General features: G+C 27.9%; 3 protein-coding genes across 6 annotated transcripts; 2 read left to right on the top strand and 1 right to left on the bottom strand.

The window, feature by feature from the left end:
- Nucleotides 1-5,296: 5,296 nt before the first annotated feature.
- On the top strand, nucleotides 5,297-8,067 carry LOC108693930 (arginine--tRNA ligase, cytoplasmic). Its single transcript, XM_018203143.1, has 8 exons — nucleotides 5,297-5,393; nucleotides 5,523-5,672; nucleotides 5,773-6,001; nucleotides 6,119-6,543; nucleotides 6,622-6,763; nucleotides 6,866-7,128; nucleotides 7,209-7,401; nucleotides 7,483-8,067. Exons 1-8 carry the CDS (start codon nucleotides 5,343-5,345, stop codon nucleotides 8,055-8,057), a joined length of 2,028 nt encoding a protein of 675 aa, XP_018058632.1. The 5' UTR covers nucleotides 5,297-5,342; the 3' UTR covers nucleotides 8,058-8,067.
- A 540-nt stretch (nucleotides 8,068-8,607) lies between these two features.
- LOC108693971 (leucine--tRNA ligase, cytoplasmic) lies at nucleotides 8,608-13,842 on the top strand. Its single transcript, XM_018203212.1, has 16 exons — nucleotides 8,608-8,729; nucleotides 9,089-9,298; nucleotides 9,413-9,619; nucleotides 9,703-9,864; nucleotides 9,937-10,178; nucleotides 10,299-10,524; nucleotides 10,587-10,805; nucleotides 10,887-11,340; nucleotides 11,408-11,546; nucleotides 11,630-11,900; nucleotides 11,965-12,224; nucleotides 12,317-12,548; nucleotides 12,636-12,887; nucleotides 12,959-13,174; nucleotides 13,325-13,556; nucleotides 13,625-13,842. Exons 1-16 carry the CDS (start codon nucleotides 8,727-8,729, stop codon nucleotides 13,840-13,842), a joined length of 3,543 nt encoding a protein of 1,180 aa, XP_018058701.1. The 5' UTR covers nucleotides 8,608-8,726.
- LOC108693972 (homocysteine S-methyltransferase YbgG-like) lies at nucleotides 10,692-16,584 on the bottom strand. 4 transcript variants are annotated; one of them, XM_018203216.1, is made up of 3 exons: nucleotides 16,493-16,584; nucleotides 15,097-16,111; nucleotides 10,692-10,736 (listed from the first exon to the last, which is right to left on the bottom strand). In XM_018203216.1, exon 2 carries the CDS (start codon nucleotides 16,093-16,095, stop codon nucleotides 15,142-15,144), a length of 954 nt encoding a protein of 317 aa, XP_018058705.1. In that variant the 5' UTR covers nucleotides 16,096-16,111; nucleotides 16,493-16,584; the 3' UTR covers nucleotides 10,692-10,736; nucleotides 15,097-15,141. The 4 variants fall into 4 exon arrangements, with proteins under 4 accessions (XP_018058705.1, XP_018058704.1, XP_018058703.1 ...); XM_018203215.1 differs by lacking the exon at nucleotides 16,493-16,584 and adding an exon at nucleotides 16,233-16,329; XM_018203214.1 differs by lacking the exon at nucleotides 16,493-16,584 and adding an exon at nucleotides 16,207-16,329.
- Between the last annotated feature and the right edge of the window lie 7,057 nt (nucleotides 16,585-23,641).

Here is a 23,641-nt window from a genome sequence, read left to right on the forward strand (position 1 = left end):
ATGTGTAATTGCGCACAGGAAGTTTTTACTTATTTTTTAATTCGATCTGTTGTGTGTTCCCGGAACAGGACTTGCCTATCGAGGAGTAAATAGTAACATAAGCAAGAGAAAAGGTCGTGTATATTTTAATAAGATAATATTATTTACTGTATTCTTACTTTAATTAACTTTTACGGAACAAGTGGCAATGTATTTTGATCTCTTTTAGTCAGAAATGTCGCTTTTTATTTGGGGTGAGAAGTGAATTTGCTACATGGGTTGACTGGAGTAGAAAGGAATTTATGTTTAATCGATATGTGAATGTGTTTTTTAACTGGCAGCTTTTATATGTTTTACTCATTGTTACCGTTTTTTCTTTTTTTTTTTTTTCATATAAGCTCAGTGTCTATTTGAAAGTAATTCTCGGAAGAGAGTTAAAAAAAAATATTAAAAAATATAGAAGAAAATAACTTTATAATTCATCTCAATAATATATCCATTTGTAAGTATGATCTTTAAAAATGATTCGTGGTATTTCTTTCAAATGGATGCTAGCCAGTAGTAATTCCTTCATCGTTTTTTATTACTTATATCTTTCGTCAATGTGTAAATTGTGATTTAGCAAAATCGTTTAAACATTAAACTGAAATTGTAACCACGATTATGCTACATATAAATAAGTTTTTTGCAATACGTTGCTTGTTAATAACTATCAAAGACAAAGTTTTTTATTTTGCATTTGCAGTAATTTCAATAAATAATATGTAATGTTTTTATAATACGTTTTAATTATAATTATATGTATAATGAACAAGGATATGTCTCGTGGTTACATATCGAATTGCTTAGTAATACATTGTTTCTAAAAAAAATTCCGCAATATTTTTTAAAGATACTCACAGGAATTCGGTTCGGTCGTGTAGATTTTTATTTTATACGAAAATTTGAAAACAGGTAGAACGAGTATGAAATTGAGAAAAAGGAGCACCGACACTAATATTATTGACATTTACGCGTAATGATTTTAAAGTAAGCGAATTACATTTATAAGAAAAGATTATAAAAATATATATTTATCTATGTCTTCTGTGAAGATAGAAAATAGTACTCTCTCACTCTATATTGATGATATTGAAAATCGAGGCCCGATAAAAAGATACAAAATGCAGAAGTAGACTAAGGAAAAGAAAAAAAAGAAACAACTTGCACTGTACACAATAACATATGATACGATCAATCGATTGACTCAGATTTGTTAAATATCTTTGTATATATTTACATGAAGACCATGAGAAATTGTTCAAGTTCCAGCAGCTACATTTTTGTAATAAGTACTCCCGTGAGAAGAGAGAAACTGTTTTGCTTGCAACTCGTTATGAATCCAGTTCCACATTTCGAAATTAAAGTCAAAAAATGCAAAAATATTCTTAATATTTTCATAGAGATTTATTAGTTTTTTATAGATACAGTACTTTGATACAAGAATAAATAATTTAATATTTCTTTATTAATTTACTTATTTTTGTTTATCTATGTTAGTAACTATATTGCTAAATAGCTGTATGTAAATTATGTATTTACTGAGAAATGAAAGAATTACTTATGAATTATTTAATATATTTTATTTACTCTTTGTATTTATAAACAGTTAGATACATAAATGAGTAATTAAAATATATTTATGAAATAGAATATTTTTAATTATGGTTTAAACAACCGTATATTTATCTCTAATGTAATTAAATCGAATTTTATCTCTATGAAAGTATTGACTACGTCTATTCGGCCCGTTAATTCGACAAACTTTCGAAAAAATTTGTATCTTTTAAAAATTTTATTTATTCATATCCTGGAACTGCCATATCAAAGAATTGAGCTTGATTGTAAAAATGACTAAAAAAGATTCATCGGAAAAAAAAAGAAAACAAAAGGATCTACCTGTATATTATCATAAATGAAACGAAATGAGGATCAAAGTAGTTGTTTTAACGAGTAAATGAAAAAAATAAATAAAATGATATATCATTAAATTAGAGGTTTAAAAATATAATAGAACTCAGTATATGTACAGTATTTGAAAAACATGTTTATAATTTGTATGGAGAAAATAAATGATTGATATAAAAAAGGGACTGTTTTTATTTGGGCACCTTTACCGTGTGTCACTTTTCTGAACATATTTTAGGTAATGTTTTTCTCACAAAATTGAATATTTTTATATAGTCTGTTATTGCAAACAATAGATACAATTTGTAAATTGCTGGTATATATAAAATGTAAATATTCCAACCATTATTTTTTGAGAATCGACTGGTGCAATGAAATCGAAAACAAATCAATTTTTTAAAAAATAATATTACAAATATATGTTATTAATATTTGTTTATCCTCTGTTTTTCCTTTGTGTCTGATTCTAATCTTAAGTAAGCATAGTCATTGTTTTTAGCTAAAGCAAAAGAGTCGGAAATAGAACAAATAATTAGCAAATAATTAGCAAAAATGGCAATTAATTTTTATGTAAGTCATATTTGATTGTGTTAAAGTGCAGCTTAATATACATTAATTGTCAATTCTATCGCTGCTAACTTATTTACACAAGTGGCAGTCAAAGCAATATACGAAATCACATAACTCATTTGTCGCTGAAAGTGAGCGATACTATGAACTCTTCTTAACTTTTCATTTTTTGAACAAAAAATAAGACATATATAGTCAATATTTTTACAACACTTGCATTAATAAATTTACAAATTATATTTATTACAGAAAAATGTAAAAAACAGCTTCAACTTTTCAGGTTGTTCTCTTTTGATCGAATGTAATTACAATCTAGAAATCTTGATTAAATTTGATAAAAACGAATCAACCTGTAGAAGCTTTTCACCGATTTTAATCGGCAATCCTCTTTTTCTTTTTATATATTCTTTTACAGTAATGATTTAATAATGATGTTACAATTTTTTAATGATAACGGTAATGCCAGAATTAGGAAAGTAACTTCTGAAAAATAACTCGTTCATCATTACGCATTATTCATTTAAAAAAATAATTTGTTTCTTTATTCATTAGGGAATTAAGATGGATAAGTTACAGCAAATTAAGATAAACTTAATTCTAGATGCCTCTTAATAGTGGAATTTATTATGCATGCACTGTTAAATTTATAATATCATTCAATTTTTCGCCGTTCGGATTCGGTGTTAAACTGTATTCCCTCGTGTGTTGATAAACTCTAAAAAGTAAGAATGAAACTACTATCAAATACAAAAACATCAAATAGAAAAACATGTTCACACTCTGTGGACATACAATTTCATCACCATTGTTTATTACAGTAGTTCGAAAGGTAAACATGATTTGTAATATATCGACCCATTGAAACAGACAATGTGATAAAATATATCCACAGGATATGTTTTTTTATTTGATAGTATGTTTTTGTTTTGATAATAATTGCATTCTTATTTCTTTAGAATTTGTCAACACTCGAGGGAACCAGGGAAGACTATAATTTAATGCCGAATCGCGAGTCAATCGCACTCGGAGCCACTTGGTTTAAAACCATATCGTTAATTATCAATTACTGTTTTAAGTACAAATATATACTGCCTTAAAATTAACAAAATACAAGAATCTATTATATAAATATCGGCCTATTAGTTTTTAAAAAAGAATTCCCCTTTAATCCCTTATACTTTTTGTAACTAGGTCTATTTCTGCAATTCACGCTCAGATAACACAACTGATCGATTTAAACTAAAAAAGAAAAAAGATTAAAAAGATAAAAAGATAAAAAGATTTTCTTTACTTCTTTATGAATTAGTTTTGTTCGAAATGAACTTAAAAAAAGAATTCCTTTTTGACAATTAACTCCATAAAAATATTTCTTACAGAGTTAAATTGAAGTTAATTTAGGAATCCTTTTTTGTTTATAATGAGTTCGAAAAAAATTCATTTTTGATCTGGTCACAATATTTATTCCCGTTACAAGTCATGATCTGCCGCCATTAAAATTGGACTTGAGTGATTGCTACGAGCGTATTAGAAATTAGTTTTTGCAATAGCATTTTGTATACATACATACAAAAAAATATACATACAAAATTTATATTACATTTATATATATTCATATGCATACATAATCATATGTTTAAATATAAAAATAAAATTTAATTTGAATAAAAAATGAAGTATGATTTATTCTTAAAAATTAAGAAATATATAAAAATATGAATGAATAAAAATATTTTGCTGCGGCAAAAAATATGATAATGGTTTGAATCCAAACAAGTGATAAATCAATGGCTGCATTCAGCAGTCAAAGCAGTAGATATATATTTACGTTGTTTTCAAATCGAAAAAGGATGATAGAATGTCGCTAGAATATTTACAGTGTACCCTATTTCGACAGTTACGAAAAATACCGAGATGTCCATTTTTCAATAATCCCCTGATAAAAAAAAATAGAGAATGATTGAGAACGATAGGATTTTTATCAATTTGTATCATTTAATCATTTTCTATAAGTTTATATCATTTTCTATCGTTGACCGCGTGAGCATCACGATATTTATCGGATATGAATTTCATCATATATTTAATTATTAAGGATTTTATAAGATTTGTTTTACAAGATTTCCATAAGATCTGATTCAAATTATGAATTTACGAACCAAATTCTATTTTCAAAATAGGATAGGATTTTTCTATCATTCTCTATCAACTTTTTTTAACAGAGTTATATATGATCGATTGCTTACGCAACAATTTAAAATTTCTTTGATCATTTTAATTTAAATATTATTTCAAAATTGAGTTAAAAAAAGTACATAATGCAAAAAATTGTAAAAGACTACTTAAACTGCGTTCCACTTAATGCTCACAATGCTCGCGAGCATTGTTTGTCCTTGTTTAATATTTGATAAACAACAAAGATGAAATAATTCCATGAGCGTTAAGTGGTTTAATATTATAAATCGTATAATTTTTTTATGTATAATGTATGTGTGTGTGTGTGTGTGTGTGTGGTGTGTGTGTGGTGTGTGTGTGGTGTGTGTGTGTGTGTGTGTGGTGTGTGTGTGTGTGTGTGTGGTGTGTGTGGTGTGTGTGTGGTGTGTGTGTGTGTGTGGTGTGTGTGTGTGTGTGTGTGTGTGTGTGTGTGTGGTGTAAAATGTGTGTGTGTGTGTGTGTGTGTGTGTGTGTGTGTACATTACTGAATGAAATTTTTGTATTCATTATTAAGATTATTAAATCACAAACCACCTATCTTATCGACGGTACATCTTTTGAAATAAAATCGACCATTACTGACCACGTTGTTAACAGGGCTTCCAAGGTCCTCTTGAAAACTGAAAAAAATTGGAATGCTGTCAAAAAAGGATATGGACTTATTTAATGAACGAGCAACCGCAGCGGTAAACTTTTTTAGCAATTAATTTCTAATATTTATGGATTATTATGTTAGAAATTTATGATAATTTGATACTTTCGATAGTTCAAATAGTTGTGAGGTTATGTGATTTTCGTATTGTTCAATATTACAGGAGAGAGAAATATTCGGTTTAAAACAGCAACTTGAATCGCTGCAACGGAGCATTACGACTAACATTCCGAGTAATATAACTAAGGAGGAGTTTGAGAAATTGCAACAGGAAAACGCCAAATTGACTCACAGGATAACGATACTTAAAAGGGTAGATTTTAAATATAGAGAATTTTTATTATTGTGACAATTTATTTAAGTTTTTTATCTATTTCGCATATGTATTTATTCTTTATTATAATTTTTTATAGACTGTGGAAATGCAGAGAGATAAACTAGACAATAAGATGGAATTGTTTGGAACTGCAGATACAATTAGTATAAAAGACAATCTTTCTGCTGTTTTTCACAAGGCTATCAGTGCTGCTTATCCTGATATACTGGATCCACCAATAATAGTGACTACTAGCACTAATCCTAAATTTGGAGATTATCAGTGTAACAGTGCAATGCCTTTAGCACAACAACTAAGTAGTTCTGGTAAAAATTGATTACTTAAAAAATATTTAGTATTTTATTCTCAGTATTGTATTCAACAAAACTTGACGAGAAAAAACAAATTCAATATTATTATTATTATTATTATTATTATTACAGGTATTAAAATAAATCCACGTGATGTTGCTAAAGAAATTATGTCCAAGCTGAAAGTATCCTCTGTTATTAAGAAATATGAAATAGCTGGTGCAGGATTCATAAACATATATCTAAAACGTGAATTTGGGCAATCTGTTCTATGCAATTGGTTATGGGCCGGTGAAGTTCTTCCTCCGTATGTTAAGAAGAAAAGAGTAATTGTAGATTTTTCTAGTCCTAACATTGCCAAGGAAATGCATGTTGGACACTTAAGGTCTACAATAATCGGAGATAGTATCTCAAGATTGTTAGAATACTTAGGACATGACGTGTTGAGACTTAATCATGTAGGTGACTGGGGCACACAATTTGGTATGTTGATAGCGCATCTTCAAGATAAATTTCCCAACTATTTAACTATTACTCCTCCAATTGAAGATCTTCAGGTAATTATATAATCATATAGTATAATTACTTTATAAATATACTGATAATTTATATATTATATTTGTGTATACATACAGACTTTTTATAAAGAATCTAAGACTAGATTTGATGAAGACGAAGAATTCAAAAAACGTGCGTACAAATGTGTCATTAAATTGCAAGCTTTCGAGCTTAATATAACAAAAGCATGGAAAATGATATGTGATGTATCTAGGCAAGGTAAATATTATACAATAATTAGCTGTTTTACAATAATTAGCTATTGATATAATTAATCATTTAGAAAGAAAAATATCTTAATTATTTTTGTATTTGATGCAGAATTAGAAAAAGTGTATACTCGATTGGATATCAAATTGATAGAAAGAGGTGAATCATTTTATCAGAAATATATGGAATCGATAGTTCTAGAGCTAGAATCAAAAAATATGCTAGAAGAAGATAATGGGCGAAAGATAATGTGGGGAGAGAAACATGGTAATGGAGTACCATTAACTATAGTAAAATCTGATGGAGGTTTTACATATGATACGTCAGACATGGCTGCTATTAAGCATCGTGTTGAAAAGGAAAGAGCAGATTGGGCAAGCATCATATTTCACATTTTAGCATCTTTATATCTATTATGTCAATAAATAATTTTATAATTTCTATAATTTTACAGTTGATATATGTGACAGATGCTGGTCAATCTCTGCATTTCCAAACCATAAGAAGTTGTGCCAAAAGAGCAGGTATCTTGAAAAGCTTTCATAGGATGGATCATGTTAGCTTCGGTGCTGTCTTAGGTGAAGACAAAAAGAAATTTAAAACCAGATCCGGTGACACTGTGAAACTCAGCGAATTATTGGACGAAGGTAATAAAGCAATCTTAAGTATTAGTTTGGTACTATTACTTCATTTCTAAAAATTTAACTGTTACGCATATTGCACTTCAGGCCTGAAGAGAGCACTGCAGAAACTGAGAGAGAAAGAACGTGACAAAGTATTATCGCAAGAAGAGCTAAAGGCAGCCCAAGAATCAGTGGCATACGGTTGCATAAAATATGCCGATTTACTGCATAATAGAAATCACGAATATGTATTTTCATTTGATAAAATGTTAGAAGATAAAGGCAACACAGCCGTTTACTTATTGTATGCTTTAACTCGAATTCGTTCTATCGCCAGAACGGCGAACATTACAAAAGACGAGTTGCGACAGCGTTCGCATGAAGTTCCGATCTCATTAGAACACGAAAAAGAATGGAAACTGGCCAAAGTATTATTAAAATTTCCTGATGTAATTCTTGGCGTTACCGAAGATTTATACTTGAATCCGCTCTGCGAATTTTGTTACGAGGTTTCATGCGCATTTACAGAATTTTATGACAAATGTTACTGCGTAGAAAAGAATCAATCTGGTGAAATAATAAAAATAAATATGGGACGTCTCTTGCTCGTGGAAGCTACTGCGCTTATTTTAGAGAAATGCTTTAGTTTATTAGGTTTAAAACCTGTTGCACAAATGTAAAAGGATAAAAGAAGACATACCATATATGTACTTTAATATAATAAAATATAAAAAAGTAAATTATAAGAGTGTGAAATTAATTTATAGTATTGAAATCTAATAAAATCTAATTTAATAAAAAAGCATTATAATATAAAAATATGTCGATTTTTTTCTTTTACGCAATTTTTCTACATTATTATTTATTATGCTATATACAAAAACTTAAAAAATTAATAAATTATGTTATTATATCCTACATAACATTTATTTTAAACATGTAAATAAAAAATGTTATGAGTTAAGTGTTTAATAAATAATTTTAGTTCAAGATATTGTATATATAAAATTTGTTTTTCAACAATTAAATATTTATAGATCAACTTATTCTTTTTAACTACACTGAATCTGCATTGATTATTCGTTCTTCTTTTCAAGGCACAATTATATTTCAAACTGCAATACCTATATATGTTTCATCATCATATACATATGATTGGTGACACAATGTGCGTGCGTGCGCGCGCGCGCGCGCGCGCGTGTGTGTGTGTGTCGCGTATGTAAGTGAACGCGTATCAGTTGGAGTTCCATGCTGTTCTACCGTCCACGTTCCACGCCTTGAACTATCGTGCAGTTCACAAATATATATAATATTGCTACTTATTGCTGTTTGCAATAAATGTAATTAAAATGGTAAATATATGTGATTATTAAATAATGAGTTTTGCTATTTTTATCACTTATATGTAAGCATAAAGTAAAGTATATCTTTATGCAGCTTAACCTATTTACTGGATATGTAAATATGATATATATTATTGTACTATAAAAATCGGATATATTGAACGGTCAAACAATTGTTTTTATTGCATTTATGACAATTGAATATTATAATAGTTACATTATAATTTATCTATATATCATAATTTAATTTTCGTAATTTTCAATTGTCACAAATGTAATAAAAATAATTATATTATCTGGCCATTTGATTTATAATAATGATATATATATATTATTTTGCATTGTTAAAAAAATATCTTTCGTAATAGACTTCAGAGAGGAAGGGAACCTTTAAAGTTGAATATCTTCAAGAAATTGAAAAAAATGTACAAGCGAAATGGGAATCCGCAAAAGTATATGAAGTGGATGCACCTCTAGATGAGAACTCAAAAAATGAAAAATTTTTTGCAACTTTTCCATATCCTTATATGAATGGACGTCTCCATCTCGGTCATGCATTTTCATTATCAAAATGTGAAGTATGTATATGCAATATTTTTAAATTTTTGTTTTCTTATTTATTATTTTTATATATCTTTTTAACTATTATACTTGTTTATTTTAAATATATGAATAAATTAATAATATGACAGTTTGCTGCTCGATACAATCACCTTTTGGGAAAGAAAGTACTCTTTCCCTTTGGCTTTCACTGCACGGGTATGCCTATTAAAGCATGTGCTGATAAATTAAAGAGAGAAATTGAAACATATGGTTATCCACCCAAGTTTCCTGAAGAAATTGAGATAGTAGAAGAAAAAGAGGATGATGTGTTAAAGGATAAAAGTAAAGGGAAAAAGGTAAAAAATTTTAATAATTTTGATTTTAATAGCATAACAGATATTTTTAGGAAGATGGAGAAAATTATTTATATTAATTTTAGAGTAAGGCAGTTGCCAAGACTGATATAACTAAGTATCAATGGCAAATTATGCAAACTCTTGGTTTACAAGATGAAGAAATCAAGAACTTTGCCAATGCTGCATATTGGTTAGAATATTTTCCACCGCTCGCTGTGCAAGACTTAAAATCTATTGGTCTTTGTGTAAGATAAAAAGTAGAAATTATTTTTGTATAGGTTTCTTAAGTTTCATACATCTGATTTTAAAATTTCTAGGTGGATTGGCGAAGAACATTTATTACAACAGATGTAAATCCATTTTATGACTCTTTTATACGCTGGCAGTTTCATCATTTGAAATCTAGAAATAAAATCAAGTATGGAAAGAGATATACTGTTTATTCACCAAAAGACGGTCAACCTTGTATGGATCACGATAGAGCCTCTGGTGAAGGTGTTGGATCACAAGAATATACATTGATTAAAATGAAAATTCGATGCCCTCAAAAAATTATTAAGTAATACTTTTTTCAAATTATATTAATATTATTTTACAATTTACTATTTTTAATATTATTTACAAAACATTGGGATTTTTTATTTTTTAATTCGTAAACTAAACAGTATAACTTTTATAGGACTTTTGAAAATAAATCAATTTATTTAGTAGCTGCAACTTTAAGACCAGAGACAATGTATGGTCAAACAAATTGTTGGGTTCACCCAGATATGAACTACATAGCGTATAATTTAGCATGCGGGGATATATATATTTCTACAGAACGTGCGGCTAAGAATATGTCCTATCAAGGTTTCTTTAAAGAAGAGGGAAAGATAGATGTTATACAAAAACTCATGGGCAAAGTATTTATTCAATGTAGACATTACTTATATTTTCAAAATCTTTACATAAGAAACGTTTGTAGGACTTACTGGGACTCGAATTGGAAGCACCTCTCACATCCAATAAGGTGATTTATGCATTGCCTATGTTGACGATAAAAGAAGATAAAGGCACTGGTATCGTAACTTCCGTCCCTAGTGATTCCCCAGATGATTATGCTGCATTAGTGGATCTAAAAAAGAAACAACCACTTAGAGAGAAATATGGAATTGCTGACAAAATGGTGTTGCCATATAATCCAGTAAGTAAATAATATATAATGAATTACTTAACTATAAAAGATTGAAAAAAATCATGAAATCTTTCATATTTTTATGTACAGATTCCAATCATCGAAGTTCCAGAACTGGGCAATTTAGTAGCAGTAACATTATATGATCAGTTAAAGATTCAATCCCAAAATGATAAAGTTAAACTCACAGAAGCAAAAGAAATAGCATATTTGAAAGGATTTTATGACGGCGTACTATTATTAGGTCCATATAAGGGCAAAAAGATACAAGATATTAAGAAATTAATTCAAAAAGAGATGATTGACAATGGCGAAGCAGTAATTTATTATGAACCTGAAAAAACTATTATTTCAAGATCAAATGATGAATGTGTTGTGGCTTTATGTAACCAATGGTATTTGGATTATGGAGAGGAAAATTGGAAGAAGGAGACGCTTGAGGCTTTAAAAAATCTCGATACCTTTCACGATGAAGTTAGAAAGAATTTCCTTGCTTGTTTTGACTGGTTACATGAGCACGCATGTTCCAGGACGTATGGACTCGGTAAATGAATTATCACAAAATAATTAGAATTATTTTTATAAATATCTTCTTAATCTTAAATTTTTAGGCACCAAGTTACCATGGGACGAAAATTGGCTGATAGAATCTCTCTCAGATTCTACTATTTACATGGCTTATTACACAATAGCGCATTTTTTGCAAGGAGAAACCTTTAAGGGAGACAAACTTAATGCAAACGGAATAAAGTAAATAAGATGATAAGATTAAAATTGATGTATATTATATTTATTTGTATTTATTGTGATTAACATTTAATCGTTTTTATTAGAGCTTCTTATATGACTTCGGAGGTGTGGGATTACATCTTTTTCAAAGATGCTAAACTGCCTGAGACAAATATAAAGAAAACAGTTCTAGATCGTATGAGGCACGAATTTCAGTATTGGTATCCTGTAGACTTGAGAGTGTCAGGAAAAGATCTAATACAAAATCATCTTACATATTTCCTTTATAATCATACAGCAATATGGCCAGATCAACCTGAATTATGGCCGCAAGGAATAAGAGCAAATGGTCATCTACTTCTCAATTCAGCGAAGGTAATGCAAAATTATTCAAAATGTTTATATTATATATAAAATTTTAATTGTTCCAATTATACAGATGTCTAAGTCAGAAGGCAACTTTTTAACACTTGCCGAAGCTGTAGAAAAATTCTCGGCTGATGGAATGCGTCTCTGTTTAGCTGATTCTGGTGATTCGATAGAGGACGCTAATTTCATTGAAAGTACAGCTGACGCAGGAATTCTGAGATTGTATAATTTTATAGAATGGATAAAAGATATACTAAATACGGATGCTTATTTCTGTCAAAATAATGTTTCACGTGAATTGAAACATTTTCATGACAACGTTTTTATAAGGTATTTCTATTTTTTTTATTTTCTAAAATTATTATAGAACTGAAATGATTATAGAACTGAAATGATTTATTTTATGTATTTATTTGATGTAGCGAAATAAATTCAAAAATACAAGAAACTAATGAAAATTATTCGAAAATGCTTTACAAGGAAGCATTGAGGACAGGATTTTATGAACTTCAAACAGTTAGAGATAAATATTTACAATTAAGTCCAGAGGTTAATCTAGATTTAATTAAGAAGTACATAGAGGTTCAAATAATTCTTCTATTTCCTATTTGCCCACATGTTTGTGAATATATATGGGGAGACTTACTTAAAAAAGTAAGTTTTAGGATTGAAGCATAAATATTTATAAATTATTAGATTATCTTGATAGAAATACAATTTAAATAATTTGGTTTATTATAGGATGGCAGTATATTAGATGCAAGCTGGCCTGCTGTAGGAGATATAAGCGAAATTTTAATAAAATCGTCTCAATATCTCATGGATGCTGCTCATACATTTAGAATTCTTTTAAAAAATTACATGACACCGAAAAAATCTAAGACAAAGAACGATATTATCATAGAAAAACCTAGTCAAGGAATTATCTGGGTAGCTAAGACTTATCCTTCTTGGCAAAGTATCATCCTTGAAACGATGAGAGAAATGTATTGCGTAAGTAGTATCAATTTAGTATGTTGTATAATTAACATTGCTTGTACATTAATATTTTTACTATTCTATAGAAAAATGGAAATAAATTGCCAGACAATAAAGTTCTTTCCACAACGTTTGCCGGCAAAGCAGAATTGAAAAAATATATGAAAAGGATAATGCCATTCGTGCAGCTTGTTAAAGAAAAGATGGAAACTGTTGGTCTTAGTGCGCTGAATTTGACCCTTGATTTTGATGAATTCCACGTACTTGAGACCAACAAAGAGTATCTCAAAAATACATTAGGCGTAAGCATACATTATTATAATTTTTGTATATTTAATGTTAAACAAAGACAGATGATGAATCCAAAGCATCGGAGACATCCAAGCGACGTTTCCGAACGCAGCCTATGTATATATTAATGTGTATCTACTATATTTTTTATTTATCATCAGATTCATGATATTGTCATTAAATATACGGACGAAGCTACAGAAAAGACAAGAGAAGAATGTTGCCCAGGTGCTCCGTACATTAATTTTTTTGTAAAGCCAATAGTTCTCAAACCGATATATATTATTAATCCACAAAGTTGTAGCAATTTATTTGAACTGTCTATGCAAATTTCAACTGCGACAGTTGCAGATATCGTCTTTCACATAGTAAAAGAACATAAACATATAAAAGGTATATGAAAGTTTCTGAATAATTAAATTAGTTCACAATACAGACTCTCTAATATATATTTTGTTCAGATCCTGCTTCAATCGTTTTGTATCGATATAATGATCCGCACCTGGGACCCAGAATTAGGCCAATAACAGGAAATATTTTAAAGGGAAAAACTGAAATTCCACCGGATTCTGTATTTAATGTAAATGCAGAAACAGAAAGCATCGAAGTTAGCATTGCAGGTAGCACTTATCCAATTGGCGAACATTTAATATATATCGATAAATCTCTGAAAGAATAAACGATACGTTTTGATCCTAATGATTTTATTATTATTATTGAGTAAGTATATAATTATTTATTAAAAATTCAAAAAATATTAAGATATAATTAGAATATATTTCATAAAATAGCAAATGTCTACGTTTATTTAAAAAAAAAAAGGCTTTATCTTACATAATTCACATTTATTTTCACATTTTTTTTCATATTATCTATATTGTAGTCACATGTCAGTATTTCCATTCAAGTTTCATCATTTTAAATTATTTTCTTGACTATTCATTTATATTTAAAAATTCTTAAATAATTAAGAGAATCAATAGAATCTCATCGTACTTTTAAGACTCTTGAGTAATCATAGTCATATTGAATCGTGACAGAAGCAAGAAATGACACGTTAATTTTAATTACGTGCTATTTATAAATAAAGACAATTTGGATAAAACAAAATGATGGAAAATTTAAATTTTAAAACAATTATAAAAATGGGCAAAAGCTATCCTTATCCCTCTTGATAGTAAATAATATAAAAAGTAATAAAAGCCCTAATGTGATGTGCTCTTAATGCATAATTTATTTTCACTTACATATGCCTTTTATCATTATTCTTATACATAATTACGTATAATTAATATCGGAATATTATACCACAATATTAACTCAATAGCGAAATAATATATGTATCAAAATAAATTGATGACTATGTTCGTGAAACGTATTTGCAATAATATCATTGATAAACTATTTTTGACATAAAAGGAATTAAATATGTTGATAAAGTAAAGTTAAAATATTAAATGCCTATTTTATTCTAATGCACAAATATATATATTACTGGTATATACGTTATACATATACAATAAAAAAAAATTAAAATTGAAAAATATCCTATATGGTCAATGTTGAATCTTGATGCCTAATAATGTTTGTTAATAATATTGCTTAATAATGATCCTTTAAGTGAATTTTTAAATTTAAACATTTTACAATTTTACAAATTGTCAATTATAAATATTTTACAAACTATTTGACTTGAAACACACACTTCTTAGAAGCTGGAATTAAAAAAAAGAAAGTTTAAAATTGTTTGAAAACTTATAATAAAAAATAAGTCAATATTTGTAAACGTTAGATATGTTATAATATTCGACTTATATTTGTTTTTATTTTCTATATACATAAAAAAAATTATAAAAATCTCAGAAATATGATACGATTTGACATGATGCAAAATATGGTATTGAAAAATATAATGTTTTATATTATATATTACCATAAAAATTGTGTGAGATAACATTCTCGATATATAATCATTAAATTAATGTTTAAACCGCTGATCTACTTTAGCTCTTATAAGTTTTACATCTATAGCGCATGTCCTGCAACATCCACCGATGTAGCGAACGCCAAGATTCAGCCATTCATCAATGAACTCGTGCAAAGTGGGAGCATTTCCTTCCTTTTTCCACCCTTCAGATTCTGTATATTTTTCTCCGCTGTTAGGATATACTACCAATGGTATAAAATCATCTGACTTGTCTCTATTGATGTCTTGGAATAGAGAGGTAACATATTTTGGAGCGATACAATTAGTACCGATAGCTAATATTTGTCCGGGTGCCGCATTTTTGTAACACCTCACAGCAGTTTCTTGAAAGTTGCTGCCGTCTGCCAAGCTCTTTCCATCTTTACAAGAGAAGGACAGCCATGCATGCGCATCTGGAAATTCCTTGAGTAGATCGATTATAGCTTCTGCCTCGCGAGCGCAAGGTATTGTTTCCATTGCTAATACATCCACACCCTTCTCTAGCAATGTTTGTATACGAGGTCTATGCCAATCCATTAAAAATTCTCGTGATACACTTGTACAATACGAACCAGTATATTCTGAACCATCGTGTAAAGAAGCGCCGTAAGGCCCACAAGATCCAGCGATCAATGGTTTTTGGTTCGTCACGTTTTTATTATTTTCTATTTCTTTAGTATAAATCTTTACAGCTTCTTTAGCATAATCGACGGCTTTACGAATGATTTCGAGACTTTCTTCCTTAGTGATGCCCAGATATTTTACAAAACCGTCAATCGTTGCTTGATACGTGACTGTTCGTATAATATTCGATCCAGCACGCAAGAAATCCAAGTGAGTGGCCACGATAGCCTCCGGTTTCGTTACGAGGTAACGTGCGGCCCATAGAGGATCACCATCGGTCTCTCCACCTGCATTGATGAACAATTGCGTGGCCCCACCTTCTAGCACTTTTATCTCCGACATAGTCTTTTCTTCTTTTCTAATTTTACAAGTTTAATTTCATGTATTAAGAGATATAATATCGTATAATTACACGAATATTTGACCGCGATAAATAATATAGCAAGGATATACCAAAAATTTACAAATGTATTGCGTACTGTTTCACAATAATACAAGGATCTGATTCAATGCGCGGGTTTTATGCGTTGAAACAAAATGTCGAAACGTTTTCGATGTAATAGTAGATGATGCAACTAATAGATGATATAACGATTATACTCTTTTCATCTGAACTTCTTGTAACTTCTTTCCAGAAAAAATGAAAGAAAGAGAAAAGATATAGAGATGACAATATATTGATTATAATGAAATTATAAATATTCTAGTAAATATATTCGTTCATTTCTGTAATTTTCACCTCGTTTTAAAATACACAATTGACTTTCGTAGTCTCCATGACGAATATATAACCTCTGCCTCTTGATTGCCTGGAAGGGATATCTAATCATTACTTGTGATAATTTTTAATGCATACGAAATCGAAAATGTATATTTGTATGTGTACTTGTATGTGTACATATAATTGTAAGTATCCACAATGTACTGATAATGAACTCGGGCTCGTGAATTTACTAATAATAAATTTTAAAAAATTATAAATATCAATTCTCTCTTGCGGGAGGTCATGCGTTTTATTTATCGTGCCTATGTAATAAAATTGTATTTTAGTAACACATATCATTCATTAGACATTAATTAATTTAACAACAGGTATATACAGTATTACATATCGCAGTCGCTCAGCAAACGTTTACGAAAGTAGGTAACTATACGATCTGTAGATTGATGTATATTGGATGCGAGCGCTCTCTAAGCTGCTTATACTAAACGGTCACAATATTTGAAAGCACAATTTCATGTCAGTTACTTGTTCTTATTTTTATTAAATTTATTTCTGCGAAATGTATATAATCTTTTTGAAAAAATATATATTAAATAATTATTATACATACAATTCTAAAAACTATTTTCTGTAAAAGTCTTACTTTTATAAAATAATCTTCCCGATTCTGATTTTTCCAACTCTGAATTTAATTGGGATTTTGCCTAAAATATAAATAATATTAAAATAAAATAAAATAAGTCTTTTTTCTTGTCATTATACAAAGCGATTTTATGTATTATTTTTATCATAATTATGGTATTTCTACCATAACTATAATATTTTTTTTCATATCCCTGAATGAGCATTTTATAATCAAGACGTTTCTTGATTTGTTATCTACTATGATATTGGTATACATCATAGCAAATTGTATACAAAAGAATTGCACACAAAAGAATCATTTAAAAATGATGTTTAAATAAAGCTAAGCAATGGTATCTGCAGTAACAGTGTGATAATATTATCACCTTGGATGAGAAAGTAATATTTTTCGCAATAAATTCTTTACAGATTTTTAGATGCTTCTAATTAAATTTGGGAGGATTATTAATATTTCAGATCGATTGTGTTGAAAGTCTGAAAGTAATCGGACCGCAATCATTCTGAGATAAATTTATTTAAACAATGCATTTGTATTAGTTTAATATCTAACTTTGACCGAAAGTGTCACTTTTCTCGTATTTAGATAAAAAAAAAATAAATTAGATTCCTTTTTTTTAGAGAAAATATCAAATAAAGGATGCTAATAAGAATCAACGTATGTACAATTTTTGTAGAAAAAAAATCAATTGTAGGAAAAAAATTTTGTAGAAAAAATTGTAGAAAATAAATAATGAGAAACATATTAGGGACATATCTTTGAGAAAATTTATTTTACAATTAGAAAACTTAAAAAAATTGAAAATTTACTATAGAGGAAACCTAAAAAATATGAAAAGTAAATTTTAAATTTTTATTCAAAGTTATCTTAAAACTTATTTAAAAATAACTTAAAACTTATTTATAAAAAAAACTAAATGAAACTAAAAAAAATTTAAAAATTGTGAAGACTAAATATCAATTTTAAAGTTTTTTTAAGAAGATTGTAAGGCAAATGCAATGTAATAAAAATTACTTGAAAAAATTACAAATTATTCTAAAATTACTTAAAAATAATATAAAAAAAATTAGAGACAGATGACCATCTGTATCAAAAGTTATTTCGATAAAAAATATTTTTAAAATTTTTCTTTAATAGAAATATATGAAAATGTATTATAAAATAATGATAAAAATCTCAATTTTTTAAATATAAGTACTTTATGAATTCAAAAATATATTTATTTTTATATAAAGTTACATCAAGATATATACATTAATTGTTCAATAAATAAATAAAATATTTATTTATTATAAACTAATTAGAGAATCTCAATGAAACTTTGCAAGTAATTTTTAGCACTTAAAATATTTATATAAAAAATTAGATTTTTGTTATTATTTAAAAAATTTTTGTTTATAAACAATAAAACTAATATTAAATAAAATTAATCTATAAAAATGTGTTGTTCAATAAAAACAGAATGTTACACAACTTTCACATGTAATTTGTTTAAAGCATAAATATTAATATGTATTCATCTTCTCTTAGACTAATTCTACAATGTGTTTTTTATTTTCTGTTTCTTGCTGTTTGTCTCTTATCTTATTGTCCAAAAAGACAAGAGACAAACAGAAATAAAGAGCACATTGTAGAATTAGTCTTACAACCTCGTTTCGAGAGATTCGATATTTAAAATTTTTGTATAAAATAATTGCAAAATCATGAATTTGTTTAAATTTCAAAGCAAGTTCTCTTTATTTATAAAGAAATTCGAAAAATTATTTTATAAAAATACACGAATAAAAAATCTTATAACACTTGGTCTTTTATTCCTGTATGGATCTTACTTATGAGAAAATGTAATATCGTCGCGTCCATCTGACGGTGTTGCGTACTGTTCCCAAGTGAATGTTTAGCCAACTTAATTCTTACTTTAAAACTTAAAAGTATTTTCAAAAATCTAGATACAATGAAAATAAAAAATCACATCAGTTTTTCTTAGCTTATTTTTACTTTGAAATACTTTAAAGGTTAAGTTCTTAGGTTATTTTAGATTAATCTTTTACACATTTTAAATTATCTCAAAATTTTAAAATAAACTTTTAATTACATTTACAAATATTAATTTTATTTAAAATAAATTTTTTAAGGGATAAAACATATTAATTTACGTTAATTTTATCAGGTAACGCAAATTAAAAAATGCTTAAGAGGTTACATCCATCCATAAGGTCAATCATCTTCCATTGGAGAGTAATCTCAAATTAGTTAAACAGAGGGATGGTAGTGTATGCTGATACAGTTTGGAATGAATGATCATTTTGCATAAGAACATTATGAAATTTATTGCCAATTGTTTTATGATCATTAATGTGCCACGTTATATTTTGGAACGTGATGCTAAAATCAATAATAATATTAGTCATAAATAATATTTTAGCAATAAAACTGAATTAATTACTGCTTCTAATTTTGACACCAGTATAATAATTATGTATAATTATGAACATGTTTTATAGTTTTATATAATTATACTTGTTTTATAACCATTTATCTGTAATTATATATGAAACATTTTTTATCGGGCTGTTAGTCGGTGTAAATACTGTTATATTTATCTTAAAATTATTGTTTACTCTTTATTATGCAACATTTTCATATAAAAGTGTTCTATTAAGTTTATGTTGAACAAAAAATAATAAAAATATGATACTTATTAACATAAAAAAAAGAATTAAATTGCTTGTTAATTTAATAAGTGGCCGGTATTATACTATTCTGGTTTTACCCATGAAAACGTTTTAAGACCGAAAAAGATTTCGGCGTGCAACTTATAGAATCAGATATGTACATAAATTCAGAAATATTTAAGATCTCTCTCTCTCTCTCTCTCTCTCTCTCTCTCTTTCTTCTCTCTCTCCTCTTTAAACAATATAATCGTAATATAATACGTGTGTTATGTTACAATTATATTGTTGAGTGGAAAATTACAGCTAATCACAATGTTACATGTAATTTGTGTTCACTGAGTAGGTGTTGGCGGTCCGACATTCAAATTAAGTGTTAACTTTCAAATAAACTTCTAATTCAAGAATTAACATTCAACTTGAGTGTTATTTGGATCTTTATTGTTTAATTGAATATACATTTTTATAAGGATATTTCAGCAACATTTCATAGCATTATTGCTATCTTGTAATGAAATATTTCCGCAATGTTTCTACAATCCTTCTGTACTTACTGTATGGGTTTAGCCGCCCCCACTCAAACATCGTATAACTAACGTCGCGGAATGTACAATTTTCAAAGAGATAGTCCTTGTTGCCTTTGTGTACGGGTAGGTGCGCGCATGACGTTTTAGCGGGTGTTCATCCAATGATTATTCATTGTTAAACTTGTTAATATCAAATTATACTCAATTTGAATCATTTTTAATAATTTTTATAGGTCATCATTACTCCTACTCAATATGTCATTAATTTGTCTTAAGCAATAGAGTTAAACAATCTGAAAATGTACATTCAAATTTATTTATTATTTACTAAATGCATATTATTTACTAAATGCATACTTTAATATGTTCACTTTGAAATTAATCACAGAAATGACTGATTTTGACACACATAAAAGTTAAAAATAATAAAATGTTATTTAACTCAAAGAATTCAATTATCATTACTTTGTTTTTTTATTTCTAGTAATGGTAAAGGTGACAATTCATTAATTTATTCATCGTTAATCGTTCGTGTGTATTTTGCAAAAAAGTATCGTAATAATAGCTTGCGTTCGCGCACATGAAGACGGATTTCACAATGTTTAAGAATGTATATGTTACATTTAAAAACAATACAAATATATAAAAATATAAATTGTTCTATTATTATGTCTAAATATCTGTGTAAAATTTATGCACAAGTCACTTATCTAAAAGTTATTTAATTTTTTAAGTTGGTTGATATATTAATTTTGATTGATTACTTGACTGATTTTTAGCTAATATAGCCAAAGCATTTTTTAACTTAACAACAAAACACCCATACTCGTGATAGCTGTCGGCTTGAGCGCTCTGTTTCAAGATAAAACTCACACCATGACGCTTCACTAATTACTTAGCGCCGAGACACTACTATGTCTCCCGATACGTAGATACAATTGAGCAAGGATATATGTGCGTAGAAAATTTCTCATTTTCGAATCGCGATGAAAAGGAAATGACGAGGTTCATAAATAATGTCTTCGTAAAATCCTTTTCTTAAACGCGAGTTCACATATAATAATACACAAAGGAAAGAAAAAAAAATGAATACAAGTACGTATACTAATCTACCGATCATCATCGTTATCAGCTGTAATTACACTAAAGTATGTATTTGTATAATATCAGAATATCAGTGCTATCATATACATATATTAGGAAATTGACTTCTAAATATATCAAAACGAGGGATAAAATAGGATAATATATAAATGTTCTTGATAGTTCTCTTGTGTTATAATTGTTGTGCTTGTTAAGTTTTCACAAAATAGATAAGATGACATATTTCTAAAAAATATACTGATTATAATTTTAATTACGTGTAAAAACACGTATCCAAATAGCATTGCAGGACATTCTGAGGATGTCCATTTTAAGTTCAATTTATGTTTTTGTCTATGTACAATAGATATAAAATGAATATGCAAGAATATTTGTTATTATTGGAAATAAAATAGATATTCTATTGGAATACTCTAACAGATATTTAATTATGTTCACACTTGATTTTTTTTCCTTCAATTAAATATTAATTGTATAAGTACAAACAAAATGAAAAACAGTACAAATTTATCCTATATGACGTACACAGAAGCTTGCAGTAACATCGCTACAACAATGCAACATTGCATATTGTAATGTAATGTTACAAAAAAATTGCCAAAATCTTTTTTGCAATATTACTTCAGTAATATTGTAGCAATATTTCAAAAATATTATAACAATATTATAACAATATTTTAAAAATATTGTAAAAAATAATGTTTTACGTTTTGATCGCGAGCAGTACTTATAGTAATACAATTGGCGGAGTTTAACTTCTTGTATGTAAAAAAAGATACAGAATAGAATAAAAAGTGGATATACTTAGAAATTATACATACAATGTCAAAATGTAATGTTAATATAATGACATTTAAAATATTAAAAATATTATATTGTGATGTTACTGCAATATTACAAGACTTCTAAGTATTCAGACCTCTTACCTTTGCTGCAATGTAATAATAGCATAATTATAGCAAGCTTCGTAACGTTTTTGTACAATCTTTTGCAATCTTTCAATATTTTTGAAATACTTCTACAATCTTTCTGTGCTGTAACAGATAAAAATCATATTTAATCAAGTGTCATTTGAAAAATAATAATATCTTAAAGTAGGATGCAAAAATATTTTTCAACTTTTTATAATTCTTATCTCTCTTGAGTATAAACAAAATTAAAAATGTGTGTGTGCTGTAGATATAAACTTAAGGTTCTTGAATAGTCATCTCAACCATATTGACGTTATAAGCGAGAAATTATGAGCGACACGTTGATTTTTCTTACATACCATTTGTAAATAAAAAAAATGTGGATAAAACGGAATGATAAGATCGCTTTAAAACACTTGTAAAAATAGGGTGTAAAAATGTCCTTACCTGACAATCAGTAAATAGTCGTAAAGTGCATTTACTAATTTTTACTCAATATCGTGCATAATCTATTATCACTTCTCGTGTCTTCTTCGACTAACTTTCTGACTTTTACTGACTTTCAAGAGGAGATAAGGATAATATCAGCCTATTTTTGCAAATATTTTAAAGCGAATATTTCTCATCATTCTGTTTTATTCAAATTCTCTTTATTCGATGGCTGTGTTCCAAAATTGTTTGCCAACGCTGGTAACACCGTTGGTTTTTTTAAAAATCATCGTAGCACGCTGTGACAGTGCTGCGCGAGAGTAAAAATCACTAATTTTGTCATTTCCTGCGGCTGAAGAGGTGAGGCAGCTACAGCATCAAAAATAGCGACTATTGTTCTAATTTGAAATGCGTATTCGCACCAATTGCATGCTTATTAAAATTGGAACACTGTTGATAGCATGTTTTTATGACGACATTATACCTGCAGCGCTGGCAATCAATTTTGAAATACAACCACTGTCATATTGAATTGTAACGTCATAAATTAAAAGGATAATTTTTGCATTGTTTGTCTTAGAAAAAATCAAATTTGGAAAAAATGTAAAAGAATTGCTCATATATATTAGATATAAAATTATACATGATTTATATAAAAGCAATTTTTTTATATTTTTTTAAACCTCTTTTTTTCTAAAAGAAACAATGCAAAAATTATCCTTGTAATTATTTTTTTTATATTTTCTCATCATTGATAACATTTTTATTATAATAAATAGTAATATTTTACAAAAGAAAGAAGAATATACAGACATATATGAACATATTTCATATATAATTATATATATTTATGAATGTTTATATATATTTATTCGTGCATG

The sequence above is a fragment of the Atta colombica genome, unplaced genomic scaffold, assembly GCF_001594045.1.
Source record: "Atta colombica isolate Treedump-2 unplaced genomic scaffold, Acol1.0 scaffold111, whole genome shotgun sequence".
NCBI classification, from domain to species: domain Eukaryota; kingdom Metazoa; phylum Arthropoda; class Insecta; order Hymenoptera; family Formicidae; genus Atta; species Atta colombica.